Source organism: Callithrix jacchus, chromosome 12, assembly GCF_049354715.1.
Source record: "Callithrix jacchus isolate 240 chromosome 12, calJac240_pri, whole genome shotgun sequence".
Lineage (NCBI taxonomy): Eukaryota > Metazoa > Chordata > Mammalia > Primates > Cebidae > Callithrix > Callithrix jacchus.
In genome coordinates, this window is record NC_133513.1 from 35,425,406 (window position 1) to 35,450,708 (window position 25,303).

Consider the following 25,303-nt stretch of genomic DNA (forward strand, 5'->3'; position numbering starts at 1 on the left):
GCTTTTCTGGCTTTGCCCGCCCAGCTGCTCCATGCCAGGAGAAGGAAGAGCCATCTGCTGCATGCTGGAGGCTGGAGCCTGTGGCACCACGGCTCGCCTCGCTGCAGTGGGTGGCAGCGATGGAGACTGCAGAGTGCCAGAGAGGTAGGAGCATGGCTGGCTGCCACCAGGGCAGGGACATGGGTGCAGAGGTAGCCAGGTGGCAGCCTCTGAGGTGGCCTCGGGCCCTTGGTCCCCTGCTTCTGGTTACGGCAGGCAGAGCTGGGGTTGCCACCGCTTCTGCCACGCCATGTGCAGTTGGCAGCTGCAGTTCAGCCCGTGGCAGAGGGTGGCAGTGCAGGTCCCAGACCTGAGTGAGGCCTGAGGGTCGTAGAATACTCCCCTCCCAGCCTAGGATCTGCTCCTCTTTGGTGGCTCCCTGAGTGCTGGGCTGCAGGTCTCTACACTCTGCGGCCACTGGAATGGGGCTGAGTGCCACTTCCTGCCCTCCTGTAGCTGGGGCTTCACTGCCTCCGTTAGGGCCACGGTGGCATCTGGCCCCTGGTTCTGTGCTGCTGGCCGCTGTATGCATATCCAGGATTGCCACCGCTGCTGATGTGCACCATATGCAAGGGGCAGCTGCAGCTAAGCCCATGGCATTGGCTGGCAGGGATAGTCCCAGAAGACCCGAGGGCTGTCCAGACTTTCCTCCCAGCCTAGGGCCCCTCTTTCTTGGCCTATGCACAGAGCGATGGGTAGTGGTTGCTGGGTGCTGTGCAGCTGCTGGATCCTCGAGGCCGACTGGCCAAATCCTGCTTTCCTGCAGGAGCAGGGCCGACTGCCTGTGTGACGAGCTGCGGAGACTTCTGGCCCTGGGATCCTCACTGTGGTGGAGCAGGAGGGCAGTGTCAGTGGTTGTCACTGTGGCTGCTGCATGGCCATGTGCAGGTGGCAGCTGCAGCTGAGCCCAAGGCAGAGACTGGCTCTAGATGGCCTGAGAATTGCCCAGTACACCACCTAGGATCCATCTTCCTTGCCCCTGCCTAGAGTGTGGGGTCTGGGCGCTGGGTGCTGTGCAGTCTCGAGGGTGGGGCTGAGCGCCGGTTCCTGCCCTCCTCCTTTTCCTTTTTGGCCCTGGTCCAGGGTGCTGGTTGTGGGTGCTGGGTACCCTGCAGCCACTGGGGCACGACTGGGCACCAGTCCTCCTCCTGCTGCGAGACCTGATTAAAGTGCCACAGCAGGGTCTGGCCCTTGGGTCTCCATTGCTGGTGGAGATGGGCAGGATCAAGGGTTGCCACCACTGCTGCCGCATGCCATCTATAAGTGGCAGGTGCAGCAGAATGCACGGAAGGCCACAGGGCTGGTCTCAGACAGCCTGGGAGTCACCCAAGGCACCTCCCCCCATGCTAAGATCTGTGCTTCCTTTGCCCAAGCCCAGAGTGTGGGGTCCTGGGCTCTGGGCCCACTGAAGCCTCCGCCAGGATAAGGCTGAAGGCCGGTTTCCACTCCCTTGCAGCTGCATTGCCGACCACCTAAATTAGGCACCATGGTGACATTTGGCCCTGGGTTTCCTGCTGCTGGTGGTGGAGGACAGGGCCAGGGGTTGCCACTGATACTGACTTGCACCATTTCTAGGTGGCAGCTGTGGCTGAGCCCATAGCAGATTCTGGTAGGGCTGCTCCCCGAGGGCATGAGGATCGCAGAGTGTACTGCCATCCTGCCCGAGGGTCCACTTTTCCTTGGGCCTGGCCCAGAGCACAGGTTTGTGGGCACTGGGCACTGTGCAGCCACAGAGTTTTGACTGAGTGCCTCCTGCCCTCCTGCACCTGCGGGCTGACTGTGGCAGTATCTGGTCCTGGGTTCCATGCTACTGGGGCCAGTGCCCAGGGTTGCCACCGCTGCTGCCCTCTGCATGTACTGCAATAGTCTGGTAGCTGAGCCAGCTACTGAGTGCCTGACAGAACTGGTGGTGTAGACAGTGTGGATAGGCTACACAAAGGGAAATTCATGGCCCCAGGCGGGGCAATTGGGATGGTGTAAGATTTCATCATGCTCCATGGAATGGCACGCAAATGAAAACTGAATGTTTTATTTCTGGAATTTTCCATCTGATATTTTTGGGATGTACACAGGGAACTGAAACTGCAGAAAGCTACACTGTGGGTAATGGGAAACAAATGTGCCTCTTAGTTTTTATATTAGTTTTCTGTGGTTGATGTAGTGATTACCACTCACTTAGCCACTTAATACAAATTTATTATCTTTATTTCTGGAGGTTTGAGTTTGAAATACATCTTACTAGGATAAAATCAGGATATTGTCAGGGCTACATTCCTTTGGAGATGCTGGGGAAGAATCTGTTTCCTTGCTTTGTCCAACTTCTGTAGAGGCTGCCTGCATTCCTTAGCTCATAGCCCCTCTTCCATCTTCAAAGGCAATGGTGTAGCATCTTCAAATCTCACTCCTAACTCTCCTACCTTCCTCTTCCGTCATTTTTTTTTTCCTCAAGACAGGGTCTTACTCTTTTCTTCAGTCTGGGGTGCAGTGGCATGATCATGGCTCAGTGCAGCCTTGACCTACATGGGCTCACATGACCCTCCCACTTTAGCCCCCCACTCCCAGGTGTGTACTACGACTCCCTGTTAATTGTTATTATTATTTTGTATATATCATAGAGACAGGGTTTTGCCATGTTGCCCAGGCTGATCTTTTTAAAAATATTTTTTAAGTTTTACTTTGAGTTCAGGGGTACATGTGCAGAACATGCAGGTTTTTTACACAGATATACATGTGCCATGGTGGTTTGCTGCAGGTGTCAACCTGTCATCTAGATTTTAAGCCCCGCATGCTTTAGGTATTTATCCTAATGCCCTCCCTCTCCTTTCCCCTACCCCAGACAGGCCTCGGTGTGAGATGTTCCCCTTCCTGTAACAATGTGTTCTCATTGTGCAACTCCCACTTATAAATGAGAACATGCAGTGTTTGGTTTTCTGTTCCTGTGTTAGTTTGCTGAGAGTAATGGTTCCCAGCTTCATCCATGTCCCTGCAAAAGACATGAACTCATTCTTTTTTATGGCTGCATAGTATTTCATGGTGTACATGTGCTGTATTTTCTGGACCACCAAGGCTGGGAAGGCAGATTCTCACTTGATTTCCACCTTTTCCGCTGCCTTCTCTTCCCTCTGCTGTCTTCTCCCTTTCCTTCTGTTCTTTGGAGAAAATAGGTCTGCAGCAGCCACTGAACTTTGTCTTGCGTTGTGTTCTACTCTTGGTCACACTTCCTTTCTTTCTCCTTCCACATTGCCTGGCTGATTTTTCATATCATCTCCTTGAGAAGGCTTTTTGACGTCCTTAAAAATCTCAAAAGTGAATTTCTGCTTATGGTTTAAATGGTTGCCATTGTCAGCAGGGGTCAGTGATGACCCACCCATCTCCTACACTACTTCTCTTTGCTCTCTGGTTCTCACATTTGATTCTGTTTTCTCCCACTTCCTTGTTTTTTTGGGTAGTACCAGCCTGCCCTGATCTCTACCATGTGAATGGAGGGAAAGCTAAGCCATCCTTCGTGGCTTTCCAGTGAGCCAGCAGGTGGATCTTCAGACCTTCCTGCCTGTGTGGGCATCCAGAAAACTTTTGGGCTGTGTTGCCATGGAGACAATGGAGTATTTATTGTACTACCTTCCTTAGACTTTCTTATGCAACCTGCCCTCTTTTCCAGATTGCTGTGATGCTGCAGGGAAGTTTCTTAAATTAATCTTGTCAAAACAGCCTTCGAATCCTTTTGGAGCAGGAATTTCTTTTTAATCTCACAAGACACAAACTGTTAAAGGGAAGAATTAGGAACAAAGACAATGCGGGGGGACTGGAGAGAACTGGGAGAGCATTTAGAGAAAAGCAGGGAAATGACTGTTGGGTTGGAAAATGGGAGCGTGGATAAGTGGTGAGAGGAATGGGGATTATTTAACTGGGACAGAGAGGCTGACAGGTGACCTAGTAATAGGCTTCCAGTTTGTGGAGGGTTTGCACAGGGAGACTGGCTTCCCATTACCAGGGGAAAAAAGACACTGAAAGTGGGAGGTAGGGGAGCCTGAGGCTGAGGAAGAACTTCTAATCACAGGGCCCATTAATTATAGCAAGGCAGAATGGATCACAGTTCTTTGCCGAGTAGTCTTCCCAGACAAGAGCAGCACTGGGATGGTGGTAGGGCTTTCTGTGAGTCATCTGGTGCAGAGCTTCCTGATCAGTTGTCCTCAGGTAGTAGCAAGATGGCTGCCTCAGCATCTCCAGGGACACATGGTAAAAATACAATTTTCTGTGCCCTACCCAGACCTTCTAGTTTAGAATTTCTGGGAGGAAAGTTCAGTTGCCTGTATTCTTACACACCCCCCCCCACCCCCGGAGAAATGTAGAACTAACTCATGGAGAACCAAGAGACTGGTGATGTGGAGAAACAGGAAACCCCTCCCCCAGATCCCTCTGATGTTCCCTGTAGCATCCTGCTAGTGCTTCCACTGCCCATGAGTTGCTCCAGAGCCCAGGCTACACCTGCCCTGGTGACTCTGTCCAGCATCCCTGCTGGGCCACTTGGAATGGCAAAGCTGCCCAATAGCTCTGAAGAACCCCTGTGGCTCTCCTTAATCACAAGGGTGCTGGGAAAAATGCTCATTCCATATTTTTGTTCTACACTTCACTGGCAGTCACTGAAGTCTTAGGTGGCTGTTCTGTGTAGTTTTTCCAATGCCAAGGGGTCCCCCAGACACAACTGCTGCCCCAAGGGGGCTAGAATGGAACGAGCCTGGGAGTCAAGAGATGGTATCACTCTTGAGCCTGGGCAGGCTGCTTTACCTCTCCCCGTCACAGTTTCTTCCTCTGGAAAAGGAGGCACCCAGCCTGGACAATCTCTAAGGTCCTTCCAGCATTACCTTTCTGTCTCTACTGGCCATTCAAAGAATTGCAATGCTTGAAGAGTATAAAGTCGTAGATTCAGTGTAATACTTTGTAGTGAAATATATTGAATTCAGTGTTTTTTTCTTTATATAACTTATATTGGGAGCGTTGAAAAGGATGAGGGAAAATACACGAATACACCCGACTCCAGTGAGCTCAGCTTGTTTGTGGGCCTGTCATTCACAATGCGTGACCATGCACAAGCTCTCTCATCCCTTGGTGGCAGCAAACCAAACTACACATGCTGTTCTTTGGCCTCAGAACAGTTTTTTGTATGTTTTAAATGTGTAGCTTGGAATCAGTGAATATTGGTAATGGGAATACTAGGAAGGTTGGGGGGCTGGAATCATCATTTCACACACTTACCTGCTTGTTTCCTGCTGAATTCAAGATTGCAGCGTTACTTCAAAAAAAAAAAAAAAGCTCCAAAGTCAATTATTAATTTTTATTAATTTTTCTTGTAAGCCTTTGGGACCAGCCACTTAAAAAATAATAATGAAATGTTAGTATAAGAAAAATTGCTAGCTGCCTATCCCAACCCTCTATCTTAGTAACTGAACTTAGTTCAAGGCACATTGCTGCCTACACTGTAATAGTAGATTTTCCAGTATCCTGTATGGCCAGGTCAGTTGTGGACAATGATAGAGATAAATTACTATAAGCTATTATTTAAGGAAGTCTTTTTTAAAAAGAAAGAAAAGGATTCTTTTTCCTTTCTCCCTTACTCTATTTCTCCTTCTTTCCCTTCTTCCTCCCTCCCTTCTTCCCAGAATGCAGTTGTAATGGCTGGAGTTCCAGCAGCCGTTTTAGACCATAACATGGAAATCAAGCATTGAGGATGGCAAAGCGAAAAGCTAAAAGCCTGAGACAGGATTGACCATGGGGCTGCCATCCCACCCCAGAACTCTCTCCCTTCAAACATGTTTTATGTGATAAAAAAGTAAATCCACTAATATCATTTGTTTTACTTATGCAGCTAAACCAAATTCTAATGAATCCATATAAGTTCATTCTGAGCAGATGGTGCTCAGAGCAAGATGGAGCTCAGAGTGCTTGGAGCACTGAGCAAGATGGAGCTCAGAGCACATGGAGCTCTGTGCAAAATAGAGCTCAGAGCAGATGGAGCTCTAAGCAAGATAAAGCTCAGAGCAGATGGAGCTCTGTGCAGATGGAACTCTGAGCAAGATGAAGCTCAGAGCAGGTGGAGCTCTGTGCAGACGGACCTCTGAGCAAGATGGAGCTCAGAGCACATGGAGCTCTGAGCAAGATAGAGCCCAAAGGACATGGAGCTCTGAGCAAAATAAAGCTCACAGCAGATGGTGCTCTGTGCAGATGGAACTCTGAGCAAGATGGAGTTCAAAGCAGACGAAGCTCTGAGCAGATGGAGCTCTGAACAAGATGGAGCTCAGAGAAGATGGAGCCTTGAGCAAGATAGAGCTCAGAGCAGATGGAGTTCTGAGCAGATGGAGCTCTGAGCAAGATGGAGCTCTAAGCAATGTGGAGCTCAGAGCAGATGGAGTTCTGAGGAAGATGGAACTCAGAGCAGATGGAGTTCTGAGCAAAATTGAGCTCTGAGCAAGACAGAGCTGAGAGCATATGGAGCTCTGAGCAGATGGAGCTCAGAGCAAGATAAAGCTCAGAGCAGATGGAGTTCGGAGCAGATGGAGCTCTGAGCAAGATGGAGCTCTGAGAAAGCTAAAACTCAGAGCATATGGAGCCTCTGTGCAGATGGAATTCTGAGCAAGACAGAGCTAAGAGCAGATGGAGCTCTGAGCTGATGAAGCTGTGAGCAAGATAAAGCTCAGAGCAGATGGAGCTCAGAGCAGATGGAGCCATGAGCAAGATAGAGCTCAGAGCAGATGGAGCTCAGAGAAGATGCAGCCATGAGCAAGATAGAGCTCAGAGCAGATGGAGCTCTGAGCAGATGGAGCTCTGAGCAAGATGGAGCTCAAAGCAGATGGAGCTCTGAGCAAGATGGAGCTCAGAGCAGATGGAGCCCTGAGCAGATGGACCTATGAGCTAGATAAAGCTCAGAGCAGATGGAGCTCAGAGCAGATGGAGCCATGAGCAAGATAGAGCTCAGAGCAGATGGGGCTCTGAGCAGATGGAGCTCTGAGCAAGATGGAGCTCTGAGCAGATGGAGCTCTGGGCAAGGTAAAGCTCAGAGAAGATGGAGCTCTGAGCAGATGGAGCTCTGAGCAAGTTAAACCTCATAGCAGATGGAGCTCCAAGAAACATGTACCTGGAAGCAGATGGAGCTCCAAGAAACATGGACCTTGGAGCAGACGGAGCTCTGAGCAGATGAAGCTCTGAGCAAGATGGCGCTCTGAGCAGATGGAGCTCTGAGCAAGATGGAGCTCAGAGCAGATGGAGCTCTGGGCAAGATAAAGCTCAGAGCAGATGGAGCTCAGAGCAGATGGAGCTCTGAGCAGATGAAGCTCTGAGCAAGATGGAGCTCTGAGCGGATGGAGCTCTGGGCAAGATAAAGCTCAGAGCAGATGGAGCTCAGAGCAGATGGAGCTCTGAGCAGATGAAGCTCTGAGCAAGATGGAGCTCTGAGCAGATGGAGCTCTGGGCAAGATAAAGCTCAGAGCAGATGGAGCTCAGATCAGATGGAGCCATGAGCAAGATAGAGCTCAGAGCAGATGAAGCTCTGAGCAGATGGAGCTCTGAGCAAGATGGAGCTCAGAGCAGATGGAGCCCTGAGCAGATGGAGCTATGAGCAAGATAAAGCTCAGAGCAGATAGAGCTCAGAGCAGATGGAGCTCTGAGCAGATGGAGCTCTGAGCAAGATGGAGCTCAGAGCAGATGGAGTTCTGAGCAAGATGGAGCTCAGAGCAGATGGAGCTCTGAGCAAGATGGAGCTCAGAGCAGATGGAGCTCTGAGCAGATGGAGCCATGAGCAAGATAGAGCCCAGAGCAGATGGAGCTCTGAGCAGATGGAGCTCTGAGCAAGTTAAACCTCAGAGCCGATGGAGCTCCAAGAAACATGGACCTTGGAGCAGATGGAGCTCTGAGCAGATGAAGCTCTGAGCAAGATGGAGCTCTGAGCAGATGGAGCTCTGGGCAAGACAAAGCTCAGAGCAGATGGAGCAATGAGCAAGATAGAGCTCAGAGCAGATGGAGCTCAGAGCAGATGGAGCTCTGGGCAAGGTAAAGGTGAGAGCAGATGGAGCTTTGAGCAAATGGAACTCTGAGGAAGATGGAGCTTAGAGCAGATGGAGCTCTAAGCAAGATAGAGCTCAGGGCAGATGGAGTTCTGAGCAAGATGGAGCTCAGAGCAGATGGAGCTCTGAACAAGATGGAGCTCTGAGCAGATGGAACTCTGGGCAAGATAGAGCTCAGAGCAGATGGAGCTCAGAGCAAGTTAAACCTCAGAGCAGATGGAGCTCCAAGAAACATGGACCTTGGAGCAGATGGAGCTCTGAGCAGATGAAGCTCTGAGCAAGATGGAGCTCTGAGCAGATGCAGCTCTGGGCAAGATAAAGCTCAGAGCAGATGGAGCTCAGAGCAGATGCAGCCATGAGCAAGATAGAGCTCAGAGCAGATTGAGCTCTGAGCAGATGGAGCTCTGAGCAAGATGGAGCTCAGAGCAGATGGAGTTCTGAGCAAGATGGAGCTCAGAGCAGATGGAGCTCTGAGCAAGATGGAGCTCAGAGCAGATGGAGCTCTGAGCAAGATGGAGCTCAGAGCAGATGGAGCCCTGAGTAGATGGAGCCATGAGCAAGATAAAGCTCAGAGCAGATAGAGCTCAGAGCAGATGGAGCTCTGAGCAGATGGAGCTCTGAGCAAGATGGAGCTCAGAGCAGATGGAGTTCTGAGCAAGATAGAGCTCAGAGCAGATGGAGCTCTGAGCAAGATGGAGCTCAGAGCAGATGGAGCTCTGAGCAGATGGAGCCATGAGCAAGATAGAGCCCAGAGCAGATGGAGCTCTGAGCAAGTTAAACCTCAGAGCAGATGGAGCTCCAAGAAACATGGACCTTGGAGCAGATGGAGCTCTGAGCAGATGAAGCTTTGAGCAAGATGGAGCTCAGAGCAGATGGAGCTCTGAGCAGATGGAGCCATGAGCAAGATAGAGCCCTGAGCAGATGGAGCTCTGAGCAAGTTAAACCTCAGAGCCGATGGAGCTCCAAGAAACATGGACCTTGGAGCAGATGGAGCTCTGAGCAAGATGGAGCTCTGAGCAGATGGAGCTCTGGGCAAGACAAAGCTCAGAGCAGATGGAGCAATGAACAAGATAGAGCTCAGAGCAGATGGAGCTCAGAGCAGATGGAGCTCTGGGCAAGGTAAAGGTGAGAGCAGATGGAGCTTTGAGCAAATGGAACTCTGAGGAAGATGGAGCTTAGAGCAGATGGAGCTCTAAGCAAGATAGAGCTCAGGGCAGATGGAGCCATGAGCAAGACAGAGCTCAGAGAAGATGGAGCTCTGAGCAAGATGGAGCTCTGAGCAGATGGAGCTCTGGGCAAGATAAAGCTCAGAGCAGATGGAGCTCAGAGCAGATAGAGCTCTGAGCAAGATGGAGCTCAGAGCAGATGGAGCGCTTTGCAAGATGGAGCTCTGAGCAGATGGAGCTCTGGGCGAGATAAACCTCAGAGCAGATGGAACTCTGAGGAAGATGGAGGTCAGAGCAAATGGAGCTCTGAGCAAGATAGAGTTCAGAGCAGTTGGAGCTCAGAGCAGATGGAGCCATGAGAAGACGGAGCTCAGAGCAGATTGAGCTCTGATCAGATGGAACTCTAAGCAAGATGTAGCTCTGAGCAGATGGAGCTCTGAGCAAGATGGAGCTCAGAGCAGATGGAGTTCTGAGCAAGATGGAGCTCAGAGCAGATGGAGCTCTGAACAAGATGGAGCTCTGAGCAGATGGAACTCTGGGCAAGATAGAGCTCAGAGCAGATGGAGCTCAGAGCAGATGGAGCTCAGAGCAGATGAAGCTCAGAGCAGATGGAGCTCAGAGGAGATGGAACTCAGAGCAGATGGAGCTCTGAGCAGATGGAACTGTGAGGAAGATGCAGCTCAGAGCAAATGGAGCTCTGAGCAAGATACAGCTCAGAGCAGATGGAGCCATGAGCAAGATAGAGCTCAGAGCAGATGGAGCTCTGAGCAAGTTAAACCTCAGAGCAGATGGAGCTCCAAGAAACATGGACCTTGGAGTAGATGGAGCTCTGAGCAGATGAAGCTCTGAGCAAGATGGAGCTCTGAGCAGATGCAGCTCTGGGCAAGATAAAGCTCAGAGCAGATGGAGCCATGAGCAAGATAGAGCTCAGAGCAGATGGAGCTCTGAGCAGATGGAGCTCTGAGCAAGATGGAGCTCAGAGCAGATGGAGTTCTGAGCAAGATGGAGCTCAGAGCAGATGGAGCTCTGAGCAAGATGGAGCTCAGAGCAGATGGAGCCCTGAGCAGATGGAGCTATGAGCAAGATAAAGCTCAGAGCAGATGGAGCCATGAGCAAGATAGAGCTCAGAGCAGATGGAGCTCTGAGCAGATGGAGCTCTGAGCAAGATGGAGCTCAGAGCAGATGGAGCCATGAGCACGATAGAGCTCAGAGCAGATGAAGCTCAGAGCAGATGAAGCTCTGAGCAAGATACAACTCAGAGCAGTTGGAGCTCAGAGCAGATGGAGCCATGAGCAAGATAGAGCTCAGAGCAGATGGAGCTCTGAGCAGATGGAGCTCTGAGCAAGTTAAACCTCAGAGCAGATGGAGCTCCAAGAAACATGGACCTTGGAGCAGATGGAGTTCTGAGCAGATGAAGCTCTGGGCAAGATAAAGCTCAGAGCAGATGGAGCTCAGAGCAGATGGAGCCATGAGCATGATAGAGCTCAGAGCAGATGGAGCTCAGAGCAGATGGAGCTCTGGGCAAGGTAAAGGTGAGAGCAGATGGAGCTTTGAGCAAATGGAACTCTGAGGAAGATGGAGCTTAGAGCAGATGGAGCTCTAAGCAAGATAGAGCTCAGGGCAGATGGAGCCATGAGCAAGATAGAGCTCAGATCAGATGGAGCTCTGAGCAAGACGGAGCTCAGAGAAGATGGAGCTCTGAGCAAGATGGAGCTCTGAGCAGATGGAGCTCTGGGCAAGATAAATCTCAGAGCAGATGGAGCTCAGAGCAGATAGAGCTCTGAGCAAGATGGAGCTCAGAGCAGATGGAGCGCTTTGCAAGATGGAGCTCTGAGCAGATGGAGCTCTGGGCAAGATAAACCTCAGAGCAGATGGAACTCTGAGGAAGATGGAGGTCAGAGCAAATGGAGCTCTGAGCAAGATAGAGTTCAGAGCAGTTGGAGCTCAGAGCAGATGAGCAGATTGAGCTCTGATCAGATGGAGCTGTAAGCAAGATGTAGCTCTGAGCAGATGGAGCTCTGAGCAAGATGGAGCTCTGACCAGATGGAGCCCTGAGCAAGTTAAATCTCATAGCAGATGGAGCTCCAAGAAACATGGACCTGGGAGCAGATGGAGCTCCAAGAAACATGGACCTGGGAGCAGATGGAGCTCTGAGCAGATGAAGCTCTGAGCAAGATGGAGCTCTGAGCAGATGGAGCTCTGGGCAAGATAAAGCTCAGAGCAGATGGAGCTCAGAGCAGATGGAGCCATGAGCAAGATAGAGCTCAGAGCAGATGGAGCTCTGAGCAGATGGAGCTCTGAGCAAGGTGGAGCTCAGAGCAGATGGAGTTCTGAGCCAGATGGAGCTCAGAGCGGATGGAGCTCTGAACAAGATGGAGCTCTGAGCAGATGGAACTCTGGGTAAGATAGAGCTCAGAGCATATGGAGCTCAGAGCAGATGGAGCTCAGAGCAGATGAAGCTCAGAGCAGATGGAGCTCCGAGCAGATGAAGCTCAGAGCAGATGGAGCTCTGAGCAGATGGAACTCTGAGTAAGATGGAGCTCAGAGCACATGGAGCTCTGAGCAAGATGGAGCTCTGAGCAGATGGAACTCTGGGCAAGATAGAGCTCTGAGCAGATGGAGCCATGAGCAAGATAGAGCTCAGAGCAGATGGAGCTCTAAGCAGATGGAGATCTGAGCAAGTTGGAGCTCTGAGCAGATGAAGCTCTGAGCAAGATGGAAATCTGAGCTGATGGAGCTCTGTGCAAGATAGAGCTCAGAGCGGATGGAGCCATGAGCAAGAGAGAGCTTTGAGCAAGATGGGGCTCAGATCAGTTGGAGCTCTGAACAAGATGGAGCTCAGAGCAGATGGAGCTCTGAGCAGTTGAAGCTCAGAGCAGATAGAGTTCTGAGCAGATGGAGCTCTGAGTAAGATGGAGAGCTCTGAGCTCGATGGAGCTCTGAGCAAGATGGATCTCTGAGCAGATGGAACTCTGGGCAAGATAGAGCTCAGAGCAGATGGAGCTCAGAGCAGATGGAGCCATGAGCAGATGGAGATCTGAGCAAGTTGGAGCTCTGAGCAAGATGGAACTCTGAGCTTATGGAGCTCTGTGCAAGATAGAGCTCAGAGGAGATGGAGCCATGAGCAAGATAGAGCTCTGAGCAAGATGGAGCTCAGAGCAGTTGGAGCTCTGAACAAGATGGAGCTCTGAGCAGATGGAGCTCTGAGCAAGATGGAGCTCTGGGTAAGATAAAGCTCAGAGCAGACGGAGCTCTGAGCAGATGGAACTCTGACAAAGATGGAGCTTAGAGCAGATGGAGCTCTAAGCAAGATAGAGCTCAGGGCAGATGGAGCTCAGAGCAGATGGAACTCTGAGCACGATGGAGCTCAGAGCACATGGAGCTCTGAGCAAGATGGAGCTCTGAGCAGATTGCACTCTGGGCAAGATAGAGTTCAGAGCAAATGGAGCTCAGAGCAGATGGAGCCATGAACAAGATAGAGCTCAGAGCGATGGAGCTCTGAGCAGATGGAGCTCTGAGCAAGATGGAGCTCAGCAGATGTAGCACTTAGCAAGATGGAGCTCTGAGCAGACGGAGCTCTGGGCAAGATAAAGCTCATAGTAGATGGAGCTCTGAGCAGATGGAACTCTAAGGAAGATGGAGCTCAGAGCAAATGGAGCTCTGAACAAGATACAGCTCAGAGCAGACGGAGCTCGGAGCAGATGAAGCTCTGAGCAGATGGAGCTCAGAGCAGATGGAGCTCTGCGCAGATGGAACTCTGAGCAAGTTGGAGCTCAGAGCACATGGAGCTCCGAGTAAGATGGAGCTCTGAGCAGATGGAACTCTGGGCAAGATAGAGCTCAGAGCAGATGGAGCCATGAGCAAGATAGAGCTCAGAGCAGACGGAGCTCTGAGCAGATGGAGATATGAGCAAGATGGAGCTCTGAGCAGATGAAGCTCTGAGCAAGATGGAACTCTGAGCTGATGGAGCTCTGTGCAAGATAGACCTCAGAACAAATGGAACTCAGAGCAGATGGAGCCATGAGCAAGATAGAGCTCTGAGCAAGATGGAGCTCAGAGCAGTTGGAGCTCTGAACAAAATGGAGCTCTGAGCAGATGGAGCCATGAGCAAGATGGAGCTAAGAGCAGATGGAGCTCTGAGCAAGCTGGAGCTCAGAGCAGATGGAGCTCTCGGTAAGATAAAGCTCAGAGCAGATGGAGATCTGAGCAGATGGAACTCTGAGGAAGATGGAGCTTAGAGCAGATGGAGCTCTAAGCAAGATAGAGCTCAGGGCAGATGGAGCTCAGAGCAGATAGAGCCATGAGCAAGATAAAGCTCAGAGCAGATGGAGCTCTGAGCAGATGGAGCTCTGAGCAAGATGGAGCTCAGAGCAGATGGAGCTATGAACAAGATGGAGCTCTGAGCAGATGGAACTCTGGGCAAGATAGAGCTCAGAGCAAGATGGAGCTCAGAGCAGATGAAGCTCAGAACAGATGGAGCTCAGCAGATGGAGCTCTGAGCAGATGGAACTCTGAGCAAGATGGAGCTCAGAGCACATGGAGCTCTGAGCAAGATGGAGCTCTGAGCAGATGGTTCTCTGGGCAAGATAGAGCTCAGAGCAAATGGAGCTCAGACCAGATGGAGCCATGAACAAGATAGAGCTCAGAGCAGATGGAGCTCTTAGCAGATGGAGCTCTGAGCAAGATGGAGCTCAGCAGATGTAGCACTTAGCAAGACGGAGCTCTGAGCAGATGGAGCTCTGGATAAGATAAAGCTCATAGTAGATGGAGCTCTGAGCAGATGGAACGCTGAGGAAGATGGAGCTCAGAGCATATGGAGCTCTGAAAAAGATACAGCTCAGAGCAGATGGAGCTCAGTGCAGATGGAGCCATGAGCAAGATAGAGTTCAGAGCAGATGGAGCTCTGAGCAGATGGAGCTCTAGGCAAGACAGACCTAAGAGCAGATGGAGCTCTGAGGAAGATAAAGCTCAGAGCAGATGGAGCTCTGAGCAAGATGGAGCTCAGAGCAGATGGAGCTCTGAGCAAGATGGAAATCTGAGCAGATGGAGCTCTGGGAAAGATAAACTCAGAGCAGATGGAGCTCTGAGCAGATGGAACTCTGAGGAAGATGGAGCTTAGAGCAGTTGGAGCTCTAAGCAAGATAGAGCTCAGGGCAGATGGAGCTCACAGCACATGGAGCTCTGAGCAAGATGGAGCTCTGAGCAGATGAAACTCTGGGCAAGATAGAGCTCACCAGATGGAGCTCTGAGCAAGATGGAGCTCTGAGCACATGGAGCTTTGAGCAAAATAAAGCTCAGAGCAGATGGAGCCATGAGCAAGATATATCTCAGAGCAGATGGAGCTATGAGCAAGATGGAGCTCTGAGCAGATGGAACTCTGGGCAAGTTCGAGCTCAGAGCAGATGGAGCTCAGAGCAGATGGAGCCATGAGCAAGATAGAGCTCAGAGCAGATGGAGCTCTGAACAAGATGGAGCTCTGAGCAGATGGAACTCTGGGCAAGATAGAGCTCAGAGCAGATGGAGCTCTGAGCAGATGTAGCTCCGGGCAAGGTAAAGATGAGAGCAGATGGAGCTCTGAGCAAATGGAACTCTGAGGAAGATGGACCTTAGAGCAGATGGAGCTCTAAGCAAGATAGAGCTCAGGGCAGATGGAGCTCAGAGCAGATGGAGCCATGAGCAAGATAGAGCTCAGAGAAGATGGAGCTCTGAGCAAGACGGAGCTCAGAGAAGATGGCGCTCTGAGCAAGATGGAGCTCTGAGCAGATGGAGCTCTGGGCAAGATAAAGCTCAGAGCAGATGGAGCCATGAGCATGATAGAGCTCAGAGCAAATGGAACTCTGAGCAAGATGAAGCTCAGAGCACATGGAGCTCTGAGCAAGATGGAGCTCAGAGCAGATGGAGCTCTGAACAAGATGGAGCTCTGAGCAGATGGAACTCTGGGCAAGATAGAGCTCAGAGCAGATGGAGCTCAGAGCAGATGGAGTTCAGAGCAGATGAAGCTCAGAGCAGATGGATCTCTGAGCAGATGGAGCTCTGAGCAAGATGGAGCTCAGAGAACGTGGAGCTCTGAACAAAATGGAGCTCTGAGCAGATAGAACTCTGGGCAAGTTCGAGCTCAGAGCAGATGGAGCCATGAGCAAGATAGAGCTCAGAGCAGATGGAGCTCTGAGCAAGATGAAGCTCTGAGCAAGATGGAACTCAGAGCAGATGGAGCTCTGAACAAGATGGAGCTCTGAGCAGATGGAACTCTGGGCAAGATAGAACTCAGAGCAGATGGAGCTCAGAGCAGTTGGAGCTCAGAGCAGATGAAGCTCAGAGCAGATGGAGCTCTGAGCAAGATGGAGCTCAGAGCACGTGGAGCTCTGAGCAAGATGGAGCTCTGAGCAGATGGAACTCTGGGCAAGATAGAGCTCAGAGCTGATGGAGCTCAGAGAAGATGGAGCCATGAGCAAGATAGAGGTCAGAGCAGATGGAGCTCTGAGCAGATGGAGCTCTAGGCAAGACGGACCTAAGAGCAGATGGAGCTCTGAGGAAGATAAAGCTCAGAGCAGTTGGAGCTCTGAGCAAGATGGAGCTCAGAGCAGATGGAGCTCTGAGCAAGATGGAACTCTGAGCAGATGGAGCTCTGGGAAAGATAAACTCAGAGCAGATGGAACTCTGAGGAAGATGGAGCTTAGAGCAGTTGGAGCTCTAAGCAAGATAGAGCTCAGGGCAGATGGAGCTCACAGCACATGGAGCTCTGAGCAAGATGGAGCTCTGAGCAGATGAAACTCTGGGCAAGATAGAGCTCAGCAGATGGAGTTCTGAGCAAGATGGAGCTCTGAGCACATGGAGCTTTGAGCAAAATAAAGCTCAGAGCAGATGGAGCCATGAGCAAGATATATCTCAGAGCAGATGGAGCTATGAGCAAGATGGAGCTCTGAGCAGATGGAACTCTGGGCAAGTTCGAGCTCAGAGCAGATGGAGCCATGAGCAAGATAGAGCTCAGAGCAGATGGAGCTCTGAACAAGATGGAGCTCTGAGCAGATGGAACTCTGGGCAAGATAGAGCTCAGAGCAGATGGAGCTCTGAGCAGATGTAGCTCCGGGCAAGGTAAAGATGAGAGCAGATGGAGCTCTGAGCAAATGGAACTCTGAGGAAGATGGACCTTAGAGCAGATGGAGCTCTAAGCAAGATAGAGCTCAGGGCAGATGGAGCTCAGAGCAGATGGAGCCATGAGCAAGATAGAGCTCAGAGCAGATGGAGCTCTGAACAAGATGGAGCTCTGAGCAGATGGAACTCTGGGCAAGATGGAGCTCTGAGCAGATGGAGCTCTGGGCAAGATAAAGCTCAGAGCAGATGGAGCTCAGAGCAGATGGAGCCATGAGCAAGATAGAGCTCAGAGAAGATGGAGCTCTGAGCAAGACGGAGCTCAGAGAAGATGGCGCTCTGAGCAAGATGGAGCTCTGAGCAGATGGAGCCCTGGGCAAGATAAAGCTCAGAGCAGATGGAGCTCAGAGCAAATAGAGCTCTGAGAAAGATGGAGCTCAGAGCAGATGGAGCGCTTAGCAAGATGGAGCTCTAGGCAAGATAAACCTCAGAGCAGATGGAACTCTGAGGAAGATGGAGCTCAGAGCAAATGGAGCTCTGAGCAAGATACAGCTCAGAGCAGTTGGACCTCAGAGCAGATGGAGCCATTAGCAAGATGGAGTTCAGAGCAGATGGAGCTCTGAGCAAGATGGAGCTCTGAGCAAGGTGTAGCTCTGAGCAGATGGAGCTCTGAGCGAGATGGAGCTCTGAGCAGATGGAGCTCTGGGCAAGGTAAAGCTCAGAGAAGATGGAGCTCTGAGCAGATGGAGCTCTGAGCAAGTTAAACCTCAGAGCAGATGGAGCTCCAAGAAACATGGACCTTGGAGCAGATGGAGCTCTGAGCAGATGAAGCTCTGAGCAAAATGGAGCTCTGAGCAGATGGAGCGCTGGGCAAGATAAAGCTCAGAGCAGATGGAGTCATGAGCAAGATAGAGCTCAGAGCAGATGGAACTCTGAGTAAGATGAAGCTCAGAGCACATGGAGCTCTGAGCAAGATGGAGCTCCGAGCAGATGGAGCTCTGAACAAGATGGAGCTCTGAGCAGATGGAACTCTGGGCAAGATAGAGCTCAGAGCAGATGGAGCTCAGAGCAGATGGAGTTCAGAGCAGATGAAGCTCAGAGCAGATGGATCTCTGAGCAGATGGAGCTCTGAGCAAGATGGAGCTCAGAGCACGTGGAGCTCTGAACAAAATGGAGCTCTGAGCAGATAGAACTCTGGGCAAGTTCGAGCTCAGAGCAGATGGAGCCATGAGCAAGATAGAGCTCAGAGCAGATGGAGCTCAGAGCAGATGGAGCTCTGAGCAAGATGAAGCTCTGAGCAAGATGGAACTCAGAGCAGATGGAGCTCTGAACAAGATGGAGCTCTGAGCAGATGGAACTCTGGGCAAGATAGAGCTCAGAGCAGATGGAGCTCAGAGCAGATGAAGCTCAGAGCAGATGGAGCTCTGAGCAAAATGGAGCTCAGAGCACGTGGAGCTCTGAGCAAGATGGAGCTCTGAGCAGATGGAACTCTGGGCAAGATAGAGCTCAGAGCTGATGGAGCTCAGAGAAGATGGAGCCATGAGCAAGATAGAGCTCAGAGCAGATGGAGCTCTGAGCAGATGAAGCTCTGAGCAAGATGGAACTCTGAGCAGATGGAGTTCTGTGCAAGATAGAGCTCAGAGCATATGGAGCTCAGAGCAGATGGAGCCATGAGCAAGATAGAGCTGAGCAAGATGGAGCTTAGAGCAGGTGGAGCTCTTAACAAGATGAAGCTCTGAGCAGATGGAGCTCTGAGCAAGATGGAGCTCTGGGCAAGATAGAGCTCTGAGCAGATTGAGCTCTGGGTAAGATAAAGCTCAGATCAGATGGAACTCTGGGCAAGATAGAGCTCAGAGCAGATGGAGCTCTGAGCACATGGAGCTCTGAGCAAGATGGAGCTCTGAGCAGATGGAACTCTGGGCAAGATAGAGCTCAGAGCAGATGGAGCCATGAGCATGATAGAGCTCAGAGCAGATGGAGCTCTGAGTAAGATGGAGCTCAGCAGATGGAGCACTTAGCAAGATGGAGCTCTGAGCAGATGGACCTCTGGGTGAGATAAAGCTCAGAGTAGATGGAGCTCTGAGCTGATGGAATTCTGAGGAAGATGGAGCTCAGAGCAAATGGTGCTCTGAGCAAGAAAGAGCTCAGAGCAGATGGAGCTCAGAGAAGATGGAGCCATGAGCAACATAGAGGTCAGAGCAGATGGAGCTCTGAGCAGATGGAACTTTGGGGAAGACGGGCCTAAGAGCAGATGGAGCTCTGAGCAAGATAAAGCTCAGAGCAGATGGAGCTCAGAGCCAGAAAAAGGTTAGAGCAGATGGAGCTCTGAGCAGATGGATCTCTGAGGAAGATAAAGCTCAGAGCAGATGGAGCTCAGAGCAGATGGAGTCATGAGCAAGATAGAGCTCTGAGCAAGATGGGGCTCAGAGCAGTTGGAGCTCTGAACATGATGGAGCTCAGAGCAGATAGAGCTCTGAGCAGATGAAGCTCAGAGCAGATGGAGCTCTGAGCAGATGGAGCTCTGAGTAAGATGGAGCTCTGAGCAAGATGGAGCTCTGAGCAAGATGGAGCTCTGAGCAGATGGAACTCTGGGCAAGATAGAGCTCAGAGCAGATGGAGCCATGAGCAGATGGAGATCTGAGCAAGTTGGAGCTCTGAGCAGATGAAGCTCTGAGCAAGATGGAACTCTGAGCTTATGGGGCTCTGTGCAAGATAGAGCTCAGAGCAGATGGAGCTCAGAGCAGATGGAGCCATGAGCAAGATAGAGCTATGAGCAAGATGGAGCTCTGGGCAAGGTAGAGCTCACAGCAGTTGGAGCTCTCAGCATATGGAGCTCTAAGCCAGATGGAGCTCAGGGCAGATGGAGCTCAGAGCAGATGGAGCCATGAGCAAGATAGAGCTTAGAGAAGATGGAGCTATTTGCAGATTGAGCTCTGAACAAGATGGAGCTCAGAGCAGATGGAGCTCTGAGCAAGATGGAGCTCAGAGCAGACTGAGCTCTAATCAAGATTGAGCTCTGAGCAGATGGAGCTCTGGGCAAGGTAGAGCTCAGAGCCGTTGGAGCTCTGAGCAGATGGAGCTCTGAGGAAGTTGGAGCTCTAAGCCAGATGGAGCTCAGGGCAGATGGAGCTCAGAGCAGATGAAGCCATGAGCAAGATAGAGCTTAGAGCAGATGGAGCTATTGGCAGATTGAGCTCTGAACAAGATGGAGCTCAGAGCAGATGGAGCTCTGGGCAAGGTAGAGCTCAGAGCAGTTGGAGCTCAGAGCAGATGGAGCCATGAGCAAGATAGAGCTATGAGCAAGATGGAGCTCAGAGCAGTTGGAGCTCTGAACAAGAGGGAGCTCTGAGCAGATGGAGCTCTGAGCAAGATGGAGCTCTGGGCAAGATAGAGCTCAGAGCAGATGGAGTTCAGAGCAGATGGAGCTCAGAGCAGATGGAGCCATGAGCAAGATGGAGCTCTGAGCAGACTGAGCTCTGATCAAGATGGAGCTCTGGGCAAGGTAGAGCTCAGAGCAGTTGGAACTCTCAGCATATGGAGCTCTAAGCCAGATGGAGCTCAGAGAAGATGGAGCCATGAGCAAGATAGAGCTTAGAGCAGATGGAGCTATTAGCAGATTGAGCTCTGAACAAGATGGAGTTCAGAGCAAAAGGAGCTCTGAGCAAGATGTAGCTCAGAGCAGACTGAGCTCTGATCAAGATGGAGCTCTGAGCAGATGGAGCTCTGGGCAAGGTAGAGCTCAGAGCAGTTGGAGCTCTCAGCATATGGAGCTCTAAGCCAGATGGAGCTCAGGGCAGATGGAGCCATGAGCAAGATAGAGCTTAGAGAAGTTGGAGCTATTTGCAGTTGAGCTCTGAACAAGATGGAGCTCAGAGCAGATGGAGCTCAGAGCAGATGGAGCTCTGAGCAAGATGGAGCTCAGAGCAGACTGAGCTCTAATCAAGATTGAGCTCTGAGCAGGTGGAGCTCTGGGCAAGGTAGAGCTCAGAGCCGTTGGAGCTCTCAGCAGATGGAGCTCTGAGGAAGTTGGAGCTCTAAGCCAGATGGAGCTCAGGGCAGATGGAGCTCAGAGCAGATGAAGCCATGAGCAAGATAGAGCTTAGAGCAGATGGAGCTATTGGCAGATTGAACTCTGAACAAGATGGAGCTCAGAGCAGATGGAGCTCTGAGCAAGATGTAGCTCAGAGCAGACTGAGCTCTGAGCAAGATGGAGCTCTGGGCAAGGTAGAGCTCAGAGCAGTTGGAGCTCTCAGCAGATGGAGCTCTGAGGAAGATGGAGCTCAGCGCAGATGGAGCTCTAAGCCAGATGGAGCTCAGAGCAGATGGAGCCATGAGCAAGATAGAGCTCAGAGCAGATGGAGCTCTTAGCAGATTGAGCTCTGAACAAGATGGAGCTCAGAGCAGATGGAGCTCTGGGCAAGGTAGAGCTCAGAGCAGTTGGAGCTCTCAGCAGATGGAGCTCTTAGGAAGATGGAGCTCAGCGCAGATGGAGCTCTAAGCCAGATGGAGCTCTGAGCAGATGGAGCCATGAGCAAGATAGAGGTTAGAGCAGATGGAGCTCTTAGCAGATTGAGCTCTGAACAAGATGGAGCTCAGAGCAGATGGAGCTCTGAACAAGATGGAGCTCAGAGCAGATGGAGCTCTTAGCAAGATGTAGCTCAGAGCAGACTGAGCTCTGAGCAAGATGGAGCTCTGAGCAGATGGAGCTCTGGGCAAGGTAGAGCTCAGAGCAGTTGGAGCTCTCAGCAAATGGAGCTCTGAGGAAGATGAAGCTCAGCACAGATGGAGCTCTAAGCCAGATTGAGCTCAGGGCAGATGGAGGTCAGAGCAGATGGAACCATGAGATAGAGCTTAGAGCAGATGGAGCTCTAAGCAGATTGAGCTCTGAACAAGATGGAGCTCTGAACAAGATTGGGCATGGAGCCAATAGAACTCAGAGCAGATGGTGCTCAGAGCAAGATGGCGCTCTGAGCAAATTGTGCTCCGCACAAGATGGAACTCAGAGTAGATGGTGCTGAGAGCAAGATGGGGTTCTAAGCATTTAGTACTCACAGCAAGATGGAGCTTAGAGTGATTAGAGCTCAGAACAGATGGGGCTCACAGAAATTGCTTCCATGCAGATGGTAATCAGAGCAATCTGGAGCTCCAAGTAGATGGTGCTCAGAACAAGATGAACCTCAGAATGATCAGAACTCTGAGAAAAATTAAGCTCTGTGCAGATGGTGCTTAAAGTGAGATAGAGCTCAGAGTGATTGGAACTCTGAGCAAGATGGAGCTAGGACGAGATAGAGCTTTGAGCAAGAAATACCTCCAAATAAGATCAAGCTTGCAGAAGTTGTTTCTTGGTGTAAGATGGAGCTCAGAGCAAGTTGGAGCTTGAAGTGATTGGAACTGTGAACATTGCTCTGAGCAGTTGGAACTATGAGCAAGATGGATCTCTGATCAAGAAGGAGCTCTAAGCAAGATGGAGCTTGGAATAGACAGTGCTTGGTTTTAGATGGAGCTCAGATTAGAGCTCCAAGGAAGATGGAGCTCAGAGCAGACAGAGCTCTGAACAAAAAGGAGCTCCAAGCAAAATGGAACTTGGAGCAAATGTTGCTTGGTGTAAGGTGGAGCTCAGGGCAGATGGTGATCAGAGCCAGATGGAGCTCAGAGGACATGCTGCTCACAGTAGTAAGGTGGAGCTTTGAGCAGACGGTGCTTTGAGCAAAATGGAGCTGGAAGTGACTGGAAATCTTAGCAAGGTGGACCTAGGAGAAGATGGAGCTCCGAGAAGACGGCGCTCAGAGCAAGGTGGAGTTTGGAGTGATTGGAGCTCTGAGAAAGATGGAGCTTGAAGCAAATGCAACTCCAAGTAGATGAAACTGAGCAGATGGTGTTCAGAGCAAAATGGAGCTCAGAGTGATGGGAGCTCTAAGCAAGATGAGCTCAGAGCAGATGGAGCTTCAAGCAGATGGTGCTCAGAGCAAGATAGAGCTTGGAGTAATTGGAGTTTCAAACCAGTTGGAGCTCAGATCAGATAGAACTCTGAGCAACAAGGAGCTCCAAGCAAGATGGAGCTTGGAGCAGATGTTGCTGGTGTAAGATGGACCTCAGAGCAGATAGTGCTTAGAGTTAAGAGGAGCTCGGAGTGATTGGCACTCTGAACATTGCTCTGAACAATTGGAGCTCTGAGTAAGATGCAGCTTGGAGTAGATAGAGCTCTGAGCAAAAATGAGCTCTAAGCAAGATGGAGTTTGGAGGAGATGTTGCTAGGTTTTGGAGCTCAGAGCAAAATGGAGCCCATAGTGATTAACAGCTCCAAGCAAGGTGGAGCTCAGAGCACATGTTGCTCAGAGTAAGATGAGCTCCAACCAGATGGTGCTCAGAGCAAAATGGAGCTGGGAGTGATTGGATCTCCCAGCATGATGGAGCATAGAGTGATTAGAACTCCCAGCAAGATGGAGCTCAGAGTAAATGGATCTCTGACTAGATGAAGCTCCGTGTAAGATAAATGTCTATGCAAATGGTGTTCACAGAAAGGTAGTGCTTGGAGTGATTGGAGCTCTGAGCAAGATGAAACTTGGAGCACGTGGAGCTTGGAATAAATAGAGCTTGAAGCAAGAAGGATCTCCAAGCAAGATGGAGCTTGCAGCTGATGTTGCTCAGTGTAAGATGGAGCTCAGAAAAGATGATGCTCACAGGAAAATTGAGCTCAGAGTGATTGGCACTCCAAACATTGCTCTGAGCCATTGGAATTTGGAGTAGATCATGCTCAGAGCAAGACGGTACTCAGAGTGATTGGATCCAAGCTTGGGAGCTTGGAGAAGATGGAGCTCAGAAAAGATGATGCTTAGGGTAAGATGGAGCTCTGGGCAGCTGATGCTCAGAGCAAAATGGAGCTCAGAGTGATTGGAGCTCCAAGCCAGCTGGAGCTCAGAGCAGATGGACATGGAAAAGAGACACATTACTTGTAGTATATTTCATTCATTCATGGTGACTTTTTAAACAGCACACACATTATTTAGACATCATTTGGGAAAAAATAAACACTCAGCATTTATGTTTTGCAGTCTTACAGAAGGAAATTCTAGCAGATTTTACTACCAAACTTCTAGTGAAGGAACAGACCAGATATTGATTGGCCACATATACTATGATGCCAGTCCTAGATTCACCTTTCAGTGGAAAGTTTAATGACAGTTTAGGTCTCAACAGAATACGTAATCCAAGAGAAGACTTAAGGATTCCTACGTCAAGCTCATTGTCTTCAAATATCAGAATGGAGAACTACTTATCAAAGGTTAGTTATGGTATCTTTTCTTTAGTTTTCAGATTTCTAATATAATTCTTGTATTTTTCTGTTAACAGATCAGAGAAGGTCCAGGAGCACATTAGAGATCTTATAGACCAGGCCTCTCATCTTTGGTAAAGGGATATTAAGAGTTGGTCTTCATTCTCATAGCTCTTCCCTTTGCTGGTACCCCTGGCCTCTATCTTCCTTCTCCTTTCTGAGCCTTGCTCTCTGAATCTTCTCAGTTTATTTCCTCCCACCTAGAAACCATCAGATTTCAAATGGTCTTGTGATGGGGATATCAACCTCTTTCTTTCCCTCCAGGACAACCAAGTCCCTATATGTCTCCTCTGGACAGCACGGGCAAAATCTTCTAAGAGACAACAATCGTCAAAACCTCCTCACCATGACAGCAAGCAAGGAGGAAGGACCCTGAAGACCCTCGATGCCTGTTTTCAGCAGGAAGTAGCTACAGAGAATGACATCTGCCCTATCTCCCAAAAGATTTCTGGGTCCCAAACACTTGAGGGAGAAATGTAAGAGTAGACAGTCTGTATCTATGTTGGAAAGAATCCCCCAGAACACCTCTTTGGATGCTCAGTACTCCATCTTCAAACTGTCAGAATGTTGTTAACTAGATCATGATAAGGAAAAAAGGCAAAGGGGAATTTCTGAGAGCTGAGCAGGCACAATGAGTACAAAATTGACTGCTATACCTTCCCAGGGTGGTGGTGAAGGGGAATTCCTGAGAGCTGAGCAGGCACAATGAGTACAAAATTGACTGCTATACATTCCCGGGGTGGTGGTAGTATGCAGTGCCACCATTAGGAAGGATTTATATTGATTGTTTCCCATGCATGTGCATTAAGCACAGTAAGGGAGGATCCCCCGAACTTTGGTGAGAACTGGGCAAAGAAATAACTGAGGCAATAGAAGATAACAATGCAGAATGTCATGGGGATGTTTCCAGCAGGGTCAGCCCCCTCCTCTCTTGGAGTGTATTTGTACTTTCCCAATAAAACTTCTCTTTATTTACAAATTGGTGTTTAGTGGAAATTCTTTCTTCCACGAAGACAACCAAGGATCGCCCGGGTAACATGTTCATGTGATTTCACTCATAGTAAGAGTCTATTTTTGGGGACCTCAAAGTGAATCCAATAATGACAAGGAGTATCAATTACAGAGTTGGTAAGGAAAAAAATAGTTCAACTATGCTTGACTTATTAAGAAACTTATCTAGGTTTTGACTAGTTTTTACTAGGGGAAAATCACAAAAGCCAGGTGCAGTAATGCACAACTGTAGTCCCAGCTACTCCAGAGGCTGAGGCAGAAAGATTACTTAAGCCCAGGAGTTCAAGGATGTACTGTGAAATGATGGTGCCAGTGACCAGACACTACACCTTATCATTGCAGCCTGAGCAACAGCATGACCCTGTCTCTTGAAAATATTAATTATAAAACATTTGTTTTGACAAAAATAATTAAATTGTAAGTTTTTGATTATAGTTATTTAAAAAATTCAGTCAATGCACTTTAACATAGTTTTGATGGTATTTTTATGATCTCAATGCCCAGAAAAGTAATAAAAGCCCATGTTAAATGAGGTCTCAAACTTCTTTCTTCACCTGGGTTCACGTACTAGCACATCGTAAAAAAGCAAATCTGATGATTTTAGGAAAGCA

At 49.9% G+C, this 25,303-nt stretch overlaps 1 protein-coding gene across 7 annotated transcripts in view; it reads left to right on the top strand.

The window, feature by feature from the left end:
• Positions 1-24,660, top strand: part of LOC144578486 (uncharacterized) — a 29,383-nt gene extending 4,723 nt beyond the window's left edge. The window contains exons 4-7 of one of the 7 annotated variants that reach the window (XR_013524341.1): positions 1-144; positions 806-23,630; positions 23,699-23,755; positions 23,946-24,660. Coding sequence is in view for 2 of the 7 variants with exons in the window: in XM_078343935.1 (XP_078200061.1) it covers positions 1-144; positions 23,699-23,755; positions 23,946-24,057 (313 nt within the window). In the remaining 5 variants the exon portion in view is untranslated. Of the gene's footprint in view, positions 23,631-23,698; positions 23,756-23,945 lie in introns of all 7 variants that reach the window. The other 6 variants (XR_013524344.1, XR_013524342.1, XR_013524345.1 and 3 more) reach the window with 6 other exon arrangements.
• The last annotated feature ends 643 nt before the right edge of the window (positions 24,661-25,303 follow it).